This window comes from Helianthus annuus, chromosome 15, assembly GCF_002127325.2.
Source record: "Helianthus annuus cultivar XRQ/B chromosome 15, HanXRQr2.0-SUNRISE, whole genome shotgun sequence".
In the NCBI taxonomy this organism is placed as follows: domain Eukaryota; kingdom Viridiplantae; phylum Streptophyta; class Magnoliopsida; order Asterales; family Asteraceae; genus Helianthus; species Helianthus annuus.
In genome coordinates this window covers 12,190,678-12,206,616 of record NC_035447.2, presented here as the reverse complement: position 1 = coordinate 12,206,616, position 15,939 = coordinate 12,190,678, and the positions used below count along the sequence as shown (strand labels likewise).

The window sequence follows — 15,939 nt, the reverse complement described above, 5'->3', positions numbered from 1 at the left end:
TTAAGAGTTTTGGGCCAAAAAATCAAAAAAGCGCCGAAGGGTTTTTTTTTTTAAAAAAAAACAAATTTCAGCAACTTTCAGCATTTTTTGTCTAACACATGTTAGTCAACGAAGTTTTTGGAACTTGTTTATTTTTTTAAAAAAAAAAGTACTCGGCGCTTTTTTGTTTTTTTGGCCCAAAACTCTTATAAACATGTATATTACATGTGTTATTTTTTTCAAAAAAAAAAGTCGGGAGCTTTGAGTTTCCAGAGTTTCCTAAAATTTTTAGGGTTTTTTGTCTAGCATTACCCTATATATATATATATATATATATATATATATATATATATATATATAGGGTGGGAGTTGGCTACAAAATTCATTTTTCCTACAAAGTGTAAAAAGTCATAAAACACCATAATATCAACCATAAAACATACTCAAATCCCACAAATAACAATGTGAAGATTGCTAAAACGTCATATTTTGTGGATTTTGTGTTGTGTTTTGGATGATAAGGCTTTGATTATTGAATGACTAACATTAGTGTGTTTTATGTTGATTATCATGTTGTGTTTTATATTCATAGTTTTACGATGATGTGTTTGAAGTTTTCATGGACTGTTAGGGTTTGGATATTGTGTTTAATTGATCTTCGCTCTATTATTTGTGGGTTTTGAGTGTGTTTTATGGCTGAAATTGTGGTGTTTTATGACTTTGTAAAAAAATAGACTTTGTAGCCAAATATATATAAAAAGTGTATCATACAATTGTCCTTAATGTATATTACGTATGCGATTTAGAAATCGCATGTTATTGAAACACCTCGTAAATCGTGTCCAATAATGCATTGACATGTGTCCCTATTCCTAATTGTGCCTAATGTTGGCTAGGAGGGACTATTTTTGCCAAATGATGAAAGTATGAATGTGGAGGGACTAAAAGTGTCAACATGCTTAAACTATGCCTCTGAGTGACCTTTTACGGTATTCGTATTCTCAAACAAGCCACTTGTTGGATAAGCGAAACCGCTTGTGATTTTAATTGAAAGATTGTTATTTGGAGGACTAAAGGCATCAACATGTTAATTTATACCTCTGAGTGACCCTTTAATGAACCGGGAGCTTGTGATGTTCGGTTATACGCTTGGGTATACCTAACTTTGGCCAAGAGGGGTTAAATGTGCCAAAAATGAAAGTTGTATTAAAGTTTTAGAGGTTAAGGGGCTGTTTGTGACAAGTTTGAAAACTTGTCTGCTAGATCGACGTCGCGCGTCACGGAGCAGACTGGGCAGACCCGTCGCGTGTCGCGGGGACTATCTCTGTGCGTTTTTCTTGCTTGCAGCCCACACATGCTGCCAAAACGCGTCCAGATCGATACCAGGGGCTCCCAAACCACTTTGCCACGTTCTAGGACAGGTGTACGCACCTCCTAACACCCCAAGACACTTGTAATCACCTCCATAACTCCTCCACAATCCTCCTCAACTATAAATAGAGTGTTCTTGCAACACTTTTCTTTACTCACTTCTTGTTTATCACTCTCGTCTCATCTCTGGAGGTTCCTAGCTGAAAGGGACTTCCAAATTCAGTTCATTTTCGTGCAAGGACCACTTTTAAGTGCTTTTTCTTCCTGCATTTTCGTTTATAGGCTTTTTAAAGCCGAAAGTCAAACGTTTTCGATAAACGCTTTGACTTTCGGTTTAGACCTTAATGGTCCAGTCCTTGTTCAAGGCGAACATGGCTACGTGATCATAATTAGGTAGGTGTTAATCCCTCAAAAGGGCACCTCCTAAAAATCATGTTTGCTTGGTCAATTGACGGGTCAACATATTATTGTTTAAAAAAGTCAACTGGGCAATTTTTATAAATATTGTAATATGAGTTTATATGTGTTCTAAAATACGTTTAACACTTAAACAACTTGGTAATAATTATTAGAACATGTGTAACCATGTTCGTCTCGTCAATTCCAGTCTTAGGGTTGGTTCACAACCGAAAGTCGCAAAGTTTGACTTTTGCTTTGACTTTCGATTCTGACCCGATTTAAAATAGTTTGCTACTGATTTAAGGTTCCATTATTATCATAATATAATGTAGCATAACCCTCTGAGGTTATATTACATGATCATAATAGTAATCTGAGTTTTTGCACATGTTCCGTTATTATGTCATACTTTGACTAATTTGCCCTTTTTATTAAAAACAAGGTTTTAATCACTAATGAACATGCAAATGATATATATATACACTGATATGTTAACATGTTTAACATATTTTAATGTTATTAAACTGGTCATAAACTGAGTTTTCATATAAAATCGTAAATTATGTTTTTAATTGACCAAAATGCCCTTTCGACACTTAAAATGGTTTTAAACATAATTTAACTTATCAAACTCATTACTTACTGATGTAATATCATAAATTAGAATATTTTGGGATATCAAGTCAGTTTATAATCTGAGTTTAAGTACAAGTTCTTGTATTATGTCCTTAAATGACGAAAATGCCCGTTTTGCACATAATGAGGTTTTAAATCATTAATTTTATGCAAAACCTTTTACCTACTGATATGTTATATTAAATAACATATTTTAGTAGTGTTTTTAAGTCCGCCGTCAAATCCCAGGGCTCAACTCTGGACAGGCGGTGGAAACTACCAAGCTGGAGTACGGTAGGTGACATAAATACCTCCCTACAACTCATGAATTAAGAATTCTCACAACAACAAGTAAATCTAATCATAACTTCTGTTTTGATAAAAAAAAAATCGCAGATATCGTCATTTAACGACTTAAACGCCCTTTTGATGCATAATATGGTTTTAAACCATATTTATCAACCAAGACTTGTTACCTAATGATTTTGTAACTTATTTAAATATTATTACAGTAGGTACATGTTATAAACTCAGATTCCCAAATAAGCTTGCAAACTATGTGTGAAATGACCAAAATGCCCACACGGTGCATAGTTTGGTCTTAAACTATAAAACACACATATGTTTGATATCCTACTGATATTATATAACAAATTAAGTGTTTTTACAAAATGATAATGTTTATAACATCATATTATATGCAAGTTCCTTTTATACGTCGTTAAATGACCAAAACGCCCTTATGAGGCATAAATTGATTTTAAAACCTTAATGGGCATACAAGTTGATATCCTACTGATATTTTATCTTGTTTAAAGTATATTGGCATATAGAACTTGTTCATGACTCATCCGGTTACCCGTTATCGCTTATACGCGTACGGTTAAACTTATGTAACTAGTTTACATAAGTTTACCGAAACGGGTTTAACCTTATCATTTTTATCTCAATTTTCAGAATGTTATTTGTTTACCCATATTATACAAGTCTTAGTACTTGTTGGGTTTAAACTACATTCTATTCCGGTCATCGCTTAATCAAGCGTATCATACCGTTTTTGACACTTTAAGCTAGCCGGTCTAAGTCTTTGACTTAAATAGGACCCGTTAGCATTCTAATTGGTTATTTATACCATCATTCCAGTTTAGAGCCTTCTAGTAAATTGTTACCTACGCTTATTTAATTGAATACGACTGAGTTACTATAAACCTTGCATTTGTATCAAGTATTAGCTCAGGTAAATACTCTTAACCTATTTTCCCTATACGGACTTGGGATATGGTAAATTATTACCGCTTGGTCGGGTATGGGATCATATGCCGGATTGTGGCTACAAAATCTTCATAACCCGTTTTAGTTTGTTTTATCTGATAACTTAAACATTGGGGGTTAACGCGACCGTGTCTTGGATATCCATGGCTCATTTAAGTTATTAATGGCCATGACTAAGCACGGGTGTAGGCATACACCCGTCAAATGCTAATGCTTATTATAAAATGTTTTCTTACCCATTGAGCAGGGGATACCCATTTGCGGGTTTAAGTGGTGTATCAGTTAATCATGTCTCGGTGTTTAGTATTGGGCTCCATATGTATTGACAAATAAGTAAAACTATATACAAGATCATTTTGAATTATCCCAAGTTATTTATAAAAATATGCTCCTTGTGCACTTAAATAAATTTTGAAAATGTTTTCAAAATGTGTCGGTTGATTGTATTTACCAGTGTAAACTTACGTATTTTCAAAAGACTAAGCTACAGGTACAAATACGTAAATAGGCTGGAAGCTGCTCGGTAATGCTAGAAGAGGAATTTGCAACTCCTTTGCATAAGCCTATTAGTCTGTTGAACTCGCCTTTGTACATTTTTATGATCCGCCTGTGGATCTTTACTATTCTAAGCCGTTTGTATTATTATTTCGAACTTTGAACATTTGGTTTGTAATAGTAATTTTACTCTAAGACTTCCGCTTTGCTAACTGTGATTATTTGACTATGACAATACTAATCTTACGTCACGATACTCCCCACCGGGCCCACCGGGTTTGTGGTTGAAATATCGCGGTGTGACTCGGACATGTCACAAACTCGGACATTAAGGGATATTGTACAATATTCGGCCTCTCTATATATATGGGAAGGACATACATAAAACCTTGGTAAGTTAAGACAATCAAGGAAACCTCATCTCCACCATCCATCCATTTAATCTATGGTGGAGATTTATCAAGTATAAAAAGTACTTTTTTCAGAATTTGTTACAGTCTAAAAAAAATGTTTTTTTCAGAATTTGTAATAGTCAGACACAAAAGTGTACATGTTTATAATTGTTACACAAAAAAAATTCCTATAAAAATTTAACATATTATTACGTGCACTACAATGTCAAAAAAATGTGACTGTCAAAGCTAAGTTAAAGTCTGAGGACGGTAAGATGTAGACAACCTTGAGTTTCCTTGGTTTTCTTAACAATGTCAAAAAAATGCGACTGTCAAAAAGTGTAACATGTGGCATATTTGTATTCACCCATTTGAGTTTCCTTGGTTTTCTTAACTCACCAAGGTTTTATCTCCATAATTCATATATATGTATATATATATATATATATAACATATTGAATTTGGTTATTTTGGCTGCCAAAATAAATTTATATTTAGAGTAAACTGCAATTTTACCCCATGGGATTTAGGGTGATTGGCACCCTTAACCCCCCCCCCCCCCTAACAAAATAATTGAAATTTTATCCCCCCCCCCCAACGTTGCTGTTATGTCGCAAGATTACCCCCTGTTAACAGTCAACGGTAGTTTGACCCTTATAGGTGAGGGTATTTTGGTAATCTTACCCCATATTTATTATTATTATTATAAATGAGAATCATAGCCAATGACCATCGTGCACACCAATCATTTCATTCTTTACTTTTCCTATTATTGGCTGCTACAATCATACAAATATCAATATTCAAAACATCCCCATCAATGGCGTAATATCAAATCCCAGATTCTTGCAATCTTGCGTGCTCAAAATAAACCCCAAAATGAGATTCTAATCATTTGATTATTGCTACAAGAAAGAAGCACACAAACGCAGTGATTATTGCTACAAGAAAGAAGCACACAAACCCTAGCCACCACTCCAACTTCTACATCATCTAATAACCCAGATCTGGAATAGGAACCACTGTAGGCGGCTAGGGTTAGGGTTTGGAATAGGAAGGAGGTGGTGGCTGAGTTGATGGTGGCGGTGGTGAGAAAGGGGAAAGAGGTGGTGGCTGAGTTGATGGTGGCGGTGGTCAGAAGAGGAGAAGGCGGTGGTGGTGGAGTTGATGGTGGCGGTGGCGAAGGTGGGGAAGGGCGGAGCCGCAGAGGTGTGAACGGCATTGGCGGAGGTGAGCAAGGGCGGAGGTGAGTAATTGTTTGTAGGTGATTTGTGGATTTAGCTTCCAACACCCAGAATGAACTGCTGATGATGATAATGATGATGAAGAATGAACTGCTGCTGATGATGATGAACTTGTTTTGTTGATTTTGTGATTTGTGTTGTAGATCTGGATTTGTTGTTGTTGTTAGGGCACTCAGGGTTTGATGATTTGTGTAAATTTGATGTTGAATAAATTATGAGAGTAATTGTTTGTAGGTGATTTGTGGATCTAGCTTCCAACACCCAGAATGAACTGATGATGATGATGAAGAATGAACTGATGATGATGATGAACTTGATTCTTGATTTTTTATATAATTTTAATAAGACAGGGGCAAAAACGACTTTTCACACATTATAACAGTCAAAACAAACGTTGACTTGACAGAATTGGGTGTCATGGGGTAATCTTGCGACATAACAGCAACGTTAAAATTGCAATTATTTCGTTAGGGGGGGTAAGGGTGCCAATCACCCTAAACCCCAAGGGTTAAAATTGCAGTTTAGTCTTATATTTAAAAAATTAAGGCCTGCTGTAAAAATTGGTACATCATATCAAGGCCCAAGAGTCGCCAAAATGAAAGGCCCTGAACCTCTTAATAAGTCGGCGACTTTGATGAACTCAGACCAACACATGCGATTTAGGGGCGGTATTAGAGATTTAGATAGTCAAACAGGCGATGGAATAGACAACCTATTATCGATTATTCGTTCATTATTAGGCTATGAGGTGTGGGGGCTCCATGGGGCTCCATCCCCGCCACGTCACCATCCATCACCACACCCTCCATGTGGGGGCTCCATGGGGCTCCATCATGGTAACTAGTGGTAGCGCCCATATGCACATATTCAGGTGAGGCCCACTAGTTTAAACCAATCAAAAAAATTTTCTTTTTAATTTTGTTTAATAAGGGGCTCCATCCACACCCTACAAATTAAAGAGGGGCTCCATTGTTGACGTGGATCCTACGTGGACTTGATAAAGCCCCATGGGGCTCCAACCACACCCTATAGCCTTACTAAGGTATTCATCTGTTTTAACCCGTGACCCTGCTCACTTCAGATTAAAAAATAGTTACAGAAATTAATAGTTACAGGAATTAAGAGCCCCTACAACAATTTTTGGCTGGCCTTAGTAGCTAGCAATGTTTCATGCTGTATACTTGTACATATGAAACAATGTTAACATGCTTTCGAACCAATCTTACATATAAATTAACACAGATTGCAAAATAATATTTGTACTAGCTACACTTAAAAGAACAATAAAATCATATTGGAATAAACCTTTGTACTAATAAACCTTTCTCTATATAATCTCTCATTCATTCTAACATGTTTTAGTAAATGTTATAGTTTTAACAAGTATAGTAGTATACTAAATAAAGATTATTGGGAAAGACTATAGAAAGGTGAGAAATGAGTAGATATCTTTCCTTTTAATGCACATAAAGAGATGAGGTACTAAGAATATGAACACACTTGCATCAGATCTCTTCTTAATGATAACAAATCTCCATGTTCCTAAACAGTATGCAAAAGTCAAATCCCATGTGACTCCACCTTACAACTTCATCATCGTTTGCATAAAGTCTTCAACCTAATAATCCAAGTATTTACACACAAATTAAATCCCAAATCTTCATCCCTTGTCATTGTTAGATATACCACCACATACTACAATCATAGATTTTTTTTTTTTTTATTTCTAGGTGTTTTATCAAAATGATAATTGTTTTGGGAGGTTTTTGGAAGTGTTTCGGTTTCGAGTTAGGGAGTCTGCTTGGTGGGTAGAGGACTCTAAAAAATCTAACACGAGATATTCACTTGGTCAGCGAACTCCTCGAATACCCTGACATGACACAACTAAAATGACTAGTCGACTATTTAGAAACCAAAACAAGTTCAAAAACCTCCTGAAAACACTTATGATTTTTCTAAATCACCTATAAATAAATAAAAAAATATCTATAACCAATTAGTTTTCAAACTAATAGCAAATCACTAATCAGATGAACAAACCCATGGTTCAATGAACCCTTGATCACCTTTCACACCAGATGGTTCCTTACCATTGTTGTAGTTATCACCGCCTCCACCGTCCCAGTTTCCGGATGCCACCGGATCGTCATTTCTCGAGCTTGTTGTTGTGGGTGTTGCTGCAGTTGAAAGGAGGTCTGGCAAAGTGGTGTGGTGTTCATGAATCTGAGTTTGTCCAATCACACCAAACCCTATTGAAGGATTAGGGTTTTCTGTCGGTTTAAGATTCAGAAGTGGTGATTGGTTGAGTGGATTATAGGGAAAAGTGATAGGGTTTTGCATGGTATTGAGAAGGTTATTACATGAATGATCAATTAATGAAGAATATTGTTTTGGTGGGAGAAGATAAGAAGGTAGTGCATTTAGGTTATGATCAAAGTTGTTTGTGTTAGATCTCATCATGGCAGAAGGTCTACCAAAAAGATCTAAACTTGTGTTTAGGGTTGGAAAACCCGAAGAGGGTGAGGTAAAAGGCGGTGAAGGGATGCCGGTGAATTGTTGCACCATAGCCCTAAAGTTATGAGTGTCAGTGTTTAACACAGTAGTCGGCGCTCTTCTTGACGCCCTTGATCGCTTTTTCGGGTTGCGAGAGGGCGGAAGAGGATTCGTTGACGTAGTTGTTGCAATAGTAGCAGTAACAGTAGCAGTCTCTCTGTCCTCTGGGACAGGGTTAAGGTTTGTCATCATGACTCCCTCCCCAGACCCTAACAATAGACCTGCTACAAGTGGGATTTCACTGGATACGTTTGTAGTGGTGGTAGCATGAGAGAAGTGGTGGTCGGAGAAAGAAGGTAGGGTTTTGTTCCACATAACCGAATCAAGATTAAGAAGTTGGTGTTGTGAAGAAGGAGAAGAAGAAGAAGAAGAAAAGAACAAGGGGTTAGAGTTGTTGGTGATCTGATTCTGATGGTGGATAAGGTGGTTGAACAAGGGTGGTGGTGGAGGTTGGTGAGGTAGGTGGTGGGAGGTGATCAAACCAGAATCATGAACGGCGGCGCGTGAATCGCATTCTTCATCAGCACCACTAGATGACTGGAAGCTACCACTGTTGCCAGAATCCATTTGTTGTTGCAAAGATGAAAAAGATCTACTCAAATCTTGGGAGGAATCTAATGAAGGGTTGTTTTAAAAAGATGAAAAAGGCATCGAATTGATGATGATGATGATGATGAGAAAAGGTGAGATCTTGAAGGAGCAAGTTGGATGGTGGTGATTAAGAGGTGGGTAAAAGCTAGGGTTTGCATAAGCATCAAATATAGATAGATAGAGTGATGGAGGGGGGAGACAGAAGTAGAACTAGAAAGGCTGCTCCATCAACTCACGTTTCCACTAGAAAGGAGCTTGTGGGGACATATACACATAGTACACGGCATATTATTATAAATAAATCTATATATAGAGACAGGGGGGGGGGGGGGGGGGGGGGGTAATGGGTTGGTAATCACACAACTTATGTATAATATCAATCACATTTATGCGCACATAAATTGCGAAATGTATTATACATACTTACGCAACCTAATATGTAATTACAAAACATTTACGTACAACGAACAAACTTATTTGTTTAAAATAGCAACTGCTAAATTCAAAGAAAATAGAATAACAGGTTTGATTTTGTAAATTTTATAGTAAAATTTAAGAAAAATAATGAAGTATATATTATGGATTTAAAGATATTAAATTAGATAAAAGTTAGCAATTGTAGTTTTTTTAACTCAACTAATTATAGAACTAACACATCCATATTAGTCATTGATCTGTATTAATCAATATTTAAATTAATTCGTATGTTTCACACATTTTAATTTTCGTATTTGATCCACTTGTTTACACACAATGTTTTAAAAAACGGTAAATACCGGCCGGTTATATCGGTATTATCGTTTCTAGATGTAAATCCGGTACGAAACACCCCGGTAAATAAGTGAAACGGCATAATGTTTGTACCGGCGGTAAAATCTGGTATACCGGTTTGAAACGTAATACTGGTACCGGCCCAGGGTTATTTTAGTTTGGGTTGTTACTTTTTATTATATATGTTTCTTATCTTACGTAATTTTTATATATTATGATTATTCGTAACTAAAAGTTCTTATTTAATATTGTATGAAAGAAAAATAGTTTATCTATTCAACACTCAAATGGAGCTTGTTGAAAAACTGAATGATTTTCGATTATCTTTTGGATTATTTTTTATTATGGATTTACTTTTGGATCATCTTTTAATATGTAATCGTGCATTTTTGGATTAACTTTTGAGTTGATGTTTTAATTTATGAAATTTTAAAGTTAGCTAGTCAACCCGGATGAACCACTTAGTACAACCTGGTTCAACCGACTGAACTTTTTTTAGCCTAATCCGATTTGATTAAAAAACCGGTTTTTAAAACATTGTATACACATAGGGGAGGGAGAGCATAAAGATCGGGATAGCTAGAGTTTGGTTCAAAGTGTGAAATGAAGAAAGAAAATATAGGCCGTAGTTAGTACTAGCAGTCTAGCACCCTATATATATATTTAATTATTTAGAGAGAGTTAGGGTGGTGTTTGTTCGATGTGTTTTGGAAAGGTATAATTCTATTTTTATTGAATCTGGTTCAAATTGTTTAGTTCTCATCTGAGTCCTCTCCTCTTTCTTTTTAGTTCCAAACTATATATATTTTAATTTAATTTAATTTCAAGTTAATATATAAAATGAACATTATTTTAGAATAATCTTACATTTTCAGATTTTCTTTTGACTCGTTTTCTTTCCATCTTTTACTCATTGCATTTGTCAACTTGCGTAACAAATATGATCTTAATATTTATTTAAAGTAAACGATGTAAGACCCTATTAACGATTTGACCTAAAACGACGCAGCGGAAAATGAACCGTAAAATTTCTTTCTTTTAACTATTCTAACATACTTAAATACCGTTTAGGTCAACCCTTCTAATATAAATACATAATTCATCATTTATTTATTGTAACTATGTTAACAAATGATTACAAACAACGTGACCGCTTTCCCGTACAATCCATGATCTTCAACTTGATCCTCGTTCACATGTCCATCATGAATACCTGATTAACCTGCGGTCACCATATATAACCAACACGTTAGTACATGGTAACATCATATATGATTTAATACATATACTTAAAAGACTATATCACATTCTAACTACGTAAGGTATTCCATTGAAACATCCTCTCAATTTTATTTACTCGAGTCCGACATCAATTCCTCGAGAGTCCGGCGTTCCCATACCTGCACTCCATTTATTTCATTCTCAATAGTAACATGGTTAGGAGTACGTAATCTCAAACATATTGAAAACCCACATCTTCACATATACGTATACCAGTGATCTACAATCATTAGATTACAACACGTGTATACACTTTCATATATCTAAGTACATTCATACGTATCCCATTCATATGTACGTACATACAAGTTCACAATACATACACACGCTACAGATCCATATCTACATACATACATACATACAAGTTACATTCACTTATTTGTAAGTTGAGTCTTATCTACAATCATATCAACACAAATCAATGCAATTACAAACAAACATAACCGACTAACTTCCAACAAACATGATGAACATTCCATTAACACGATGAATATTCAGCAACATAATGAACATTCCATTAACACGATGAACATTCAGCAACATAATGAGCATTCCATTAACACGATGAAGATTCAGCAACATAATGAACATTCCATTAACACAATGAACATTCAGCAACATAATGAACATTCCATTAACACGATGGACATTCAGCAACATAATGAACATTCCATTAACACGATGGACATTCAGCAACATAATGAACATTCCATTAACACGATGAACATTCAACAATATAATGACCATTTCATTAACACGATGAACATTCAGCAACATAATGAGCATTCCATTAACACGATGAACATTCCTGAAGGGGTAAGGTCCCAAAAATCCCACAAAGAAGATATGGGACCATACCACCAAACCGACCTTCCAACCTTTCTAACCATGCGCGGCCGCGTATTGGTCTTGCAGAAGGAAGAAAGAAACTAACGAACAATAGTCGCGCGCCCAAAGGGAAAACTGAACCCTTGCGCCGCCTTCCATTTAAAAGGGTCAAAACCCTGAGACCAAAATGTCCACCCAAATATCCAGACTTGGATGTTATTTTACCCAGACTGGGATTTGTTCAGCCGTGTACACACTAAGAGGTGTCACACCAGATTACAGCAGTAATCTTCTAGAAGAAATACAATCGTGCACCACCCAGACGGTTATAACCGTCTGGACACGTGTCATCATCACAAACATTCCTGAAATCACAACGATAGCATGTAATTGGAGAATGATCTCCACTCAAACCACTTTCCACGTGGCAATTCCCCAACCGTAGATTAAGTCGTGATCCGTGTGCACTTACGTCGGATCAAAGCAACTTAACGAAGAGTAAAAAGACTTAACGGAAGGAAAGATAACCGCTACGGTGTTAGCATCTTCCGTTATCTTTTCAATAACAGATTTTCCCTCCCAAACTCTCGGTTATAAATAGGAGAATTCTTCAGGTAAAAATTCAGATCGAATCTCACTACTTACTTACCTTTATCTTCTCCATACAAATACTTATTCTCACACCGGAGTCGGGTCAAGGAGAGAACCCTTTTCTCCCCTTGACGAGGCTAACGGTGCTCTGTTTTGCAGAATTACCGGAGAAGGAGCTCGATTACCACTGAACCAATTGAGAGAGAACTAACCTTTTATGCGGATTCAAACCCCCTAGATATCTCGGTTCCGACCATTTATCTAGTGTTTCTTCAATTCCATTAACACGAAGAATATTCAGCAACATAATGAACATTCCATTAACACGATGGACATTCAGCAACATAATGAACATTCCATTAACACGATAAACATTCAGCAACATAATGAACATTCCATTAACATTAACATTAACACGATGAACATTCAGCAACATAATGAACATTCCATTAACACGATGAACATTCAGCAGCATAATGAACATTCCATTAACACGATGAACATTCAGCAACATAATGAACATTCCATTAACACGATGAGACTATCATCTTAATTTACATTAAGGATAGACGAAGTTCATATGAACTTACCTTGGTACTTACCCTTGCCTGTAAATTCTTACATGGTTCCCTATATACAACATACCAAACTTCATTTATAAATAAGAAGTGATTCCGGAAATCACTTACCTTAAGTGTCCGTATTCGAATCCGTTTCCTCGCCTCCTTTTGACCCGTTAGCCTTCCATGCTTCCATCCATCTTGACATGATCCCTATACTTTCATGTCATCGCATTCACATTCTTCTTAGCATACATGATTGTACATATTAACGATCATATCAAATTCATATTTCACATTTGACTTTCATTAGTCAATTCCATCAAGCATAAGGCATATTTCCATAAGTCAATCTTTTCAAACTCATATAATTCATCACGTCATCACATATAACACATATGAATATAACACGCATCATATGACTTTCTATAATATTACAATTGTGACAAAAAGTCTAACATTGCTACTTATGCACAGTTGACTTTCAGAAAGTCAACGATTTATCATATGAACTTTCGACTTAACCTCATACATCTATGTCATTATAGTAGACTATACTAATGACACTATATACATTTCATAGTCACGATGCAATAAGCATACAACCACATGATCATCTAGTTATATGCAGACACCAAACATATTCAATTCCGTTCATTCTAGTAACATAATTCTACAACTAACACCATGACCTATGCTTAACAACCCAACATCATTCTAACTTCATCCTGTTCTAATGATCTCATATGCTTCACATTTAGAGTACTTTTACTTATCAATTTTGATTAAGCAATTATTCAAACATGTAGTAAACATCGTACCACTCCAACATAGAGTACAATATTCTAATGCATACTTTTACCAAATAACATGGCCGACCAAATCCTACATGAATTCCATCTAAAAATAGATTTCTCGTGTTTATTTATCATCAAATACATCATATCCCCATATTATACGATTTCATCCATTACTTGCATACCATTTCATCTATTAATCTCACCTAGGCATTTCATCAAACACTTGGTGTGCATGTCACAATTTATGCATAATGTACAAGTGTTTCATGCTTTACTTCCTACTTCATGCTTTCATTCATCAATTAACACAAAAACATCAACAAATTCATATCACATTCAATCTACCTAACAAGAACGCATTACATACAACATAGCACAACAAGATTTGAACAAGGATTGGACATGGGTGACACACCCATGTCACCATCTTCACCACTAGAAGTGGGTTTCACCTCCAAACATTAAATTACCCCAAACCACGCATAATCCATGTCCTATATGATGATTCTAACACATACTCATACTCAATTTCATACAATTTCGCGATTTCTAACATAACCCACTTTGTGCATAATCACCAATCTAAATTTTAAGACATACCTTATGATCCCCTTATAAAAGTGATCATTAATCCATGTTCGGTTGTGAATTTAAGCCTTGATTCACCCTTCAATTTGATGGTTATAGTTGAGTTAGGGTTTTGGCTCTTTGGAGCTCCTGAACGTTCAAGAACACACACGAAGTGTGTGTTTGTGTGTGGTGATATTTCATTTTAATAACCCAACTTCCATCTTGTTCCATTTAGCCCCTCGTGTTTGTCACTTAACATAATTTGCACTACTTTCGTCATTTAATACTTTTAACCACACACTTAACTAGGTTAAATAGCCTAGTTATTTATTTCATGCTAAGTCATATAGGAACATATGGCAAATATAAACATTCGGGTTTTGGGGTGTTACAAACGAATAGTGTGTGATTTGTTTAAATTTTAACTTTAGTCAAAGTACACATACGATCAAAATCCAAATTTTTGCATGCGTAAATACCTTTAATGCCCTGCTTGGATAGACACGATTTTTTTCTATTAAGTGTGAGTGAAATGGCCACAATACCCCCTTAATATATATTAAAGTCATAAGAAACAAAAAAAAAAATTCTTTCTTTCTCCTATCTCATCTAAACCCTAGGGCAGCTTCAGATCTAATCGTGTTAAACAAGTCAAAGGTGACAACTAACATAAGTATCAAATATGAAAACGACTCGTTTAACTACTTTATATCTCATATCTATAACGTTAAAGTATGTTTTATGTATCAGGAAGAGAAGAAATGATGAAGGCTAGCTTCCTAATATTAACTATATTTTTTAATAATATATAAAATTACATAATGTACTTTTTATTAAACATATTTAATCATGCTATAAACGGGTCAAGAATTTCCCATACGTCTTTCATGAAGTCTTAGTGAGCGATACAGGCATCGCTGGACAATCAGACAAGAGTGGTAGTTATGGCTTCATATACTCTAGAATTCGTTATTTTCAAGTATTTTAGCCTTGAATTGAATCATAAAACTATTTTGAAGTCTCTCATTCTGTGTGATTGTGTGTGATGAGTAAACCCAATAAAAGTCACGCACTTAGGTTTTGAGGTGTGACAAGTTGGAATAAAAGCCATTTTTAAGATAATAAGTTACATTGGTTTACTAAACTTAAACTAGAGTCCTTCGTATGAGCTAGGATGCTAAAGAACAATCGAATGATCAGGATACCGTATGAGAAAGTTCAAGTGTTTATAATACTTCTTGGATAAGTTGGGGTTAAGGCTTAGACACATAGTAAATGCCTTTAGGTATTTAACGTGCGTCTCTAAGGAAATATAGACCCGAAAGTAAGACTATGATTTGTTTGACACTCTATGGAAGTCATATGAAAATTTTTGTCACTTACATATGGATCTTTTGTCGGTTTATTCAAAAAAAGAACATGTTTCTAGCTTCCATTGCAAATAATATCTAAAAGAACATATTAAAAACCCAACATCATCTTCCTAAGATGAAGGCCAAAGCACTCAACATACTTAAGGATCAAGTGTTTAGACTCAAGCTCAATGTTCTTCAATAGAAATTGGTCAAGCTCAAAGTAGCTGAAGTTCACAAGTTGCTAATGATAAAGATCAACCCCATGGATATTT

General features: G+C 35.5%; 1 protein-coding gene and 1 long non-coding RNA gene across 3 annotated transcripts; both read right to left on the bottom strand.

The window, feature by feature from the left end:
• Nucleotides 1-7,196: 7,196 nt before the first annotated feature.
• On the bottom strand, nt 7,197-9,183 carry LOC110910688. Its single transcript, XM_022155295.2, has 2 exons — nt 7,858-9,183; nt 7,197-7,385 (listed from the first exon to the last, which is right to left on the bottom strand). The coding sequence occupies exons 1-2, from the start codon at nt 8,885-8,887 to the stop codon at nt 7,381-7,383; spliced, it is 1,035 nt and encodes a 344-aa protein (XP_022010987.1). The 5' UTR covers nt 8,888-9,183; the 3' UTR covers nt 7,197-7,380.
• A 1,511-nt stretch (nt 9,184-10,694) lies between these two features.
• On the bottom strand, nt 10,695-14,477 carry LOC110914786. Of its 2 annotated transcripts, none has more exons than XR_002578591.2 (3): nt 14,343-14,477; nt 13,072-13,155; nt 10,695-10,904 (listed from the first exon to the last, which is right to left on the bottom strand). It is a non-coding gene; the product is annotated as an uncharacterized LOC110914786 (long non-coding RNA). The 2 variants fall into 2 exon arrangements; XR_004881645.1 differs by having other exon boundaries at nt 13,072-13,160; nt 14,343-14,471.
• Nucleotides 14,478-15,939: the final 1,462 nt, after the last annotated feature.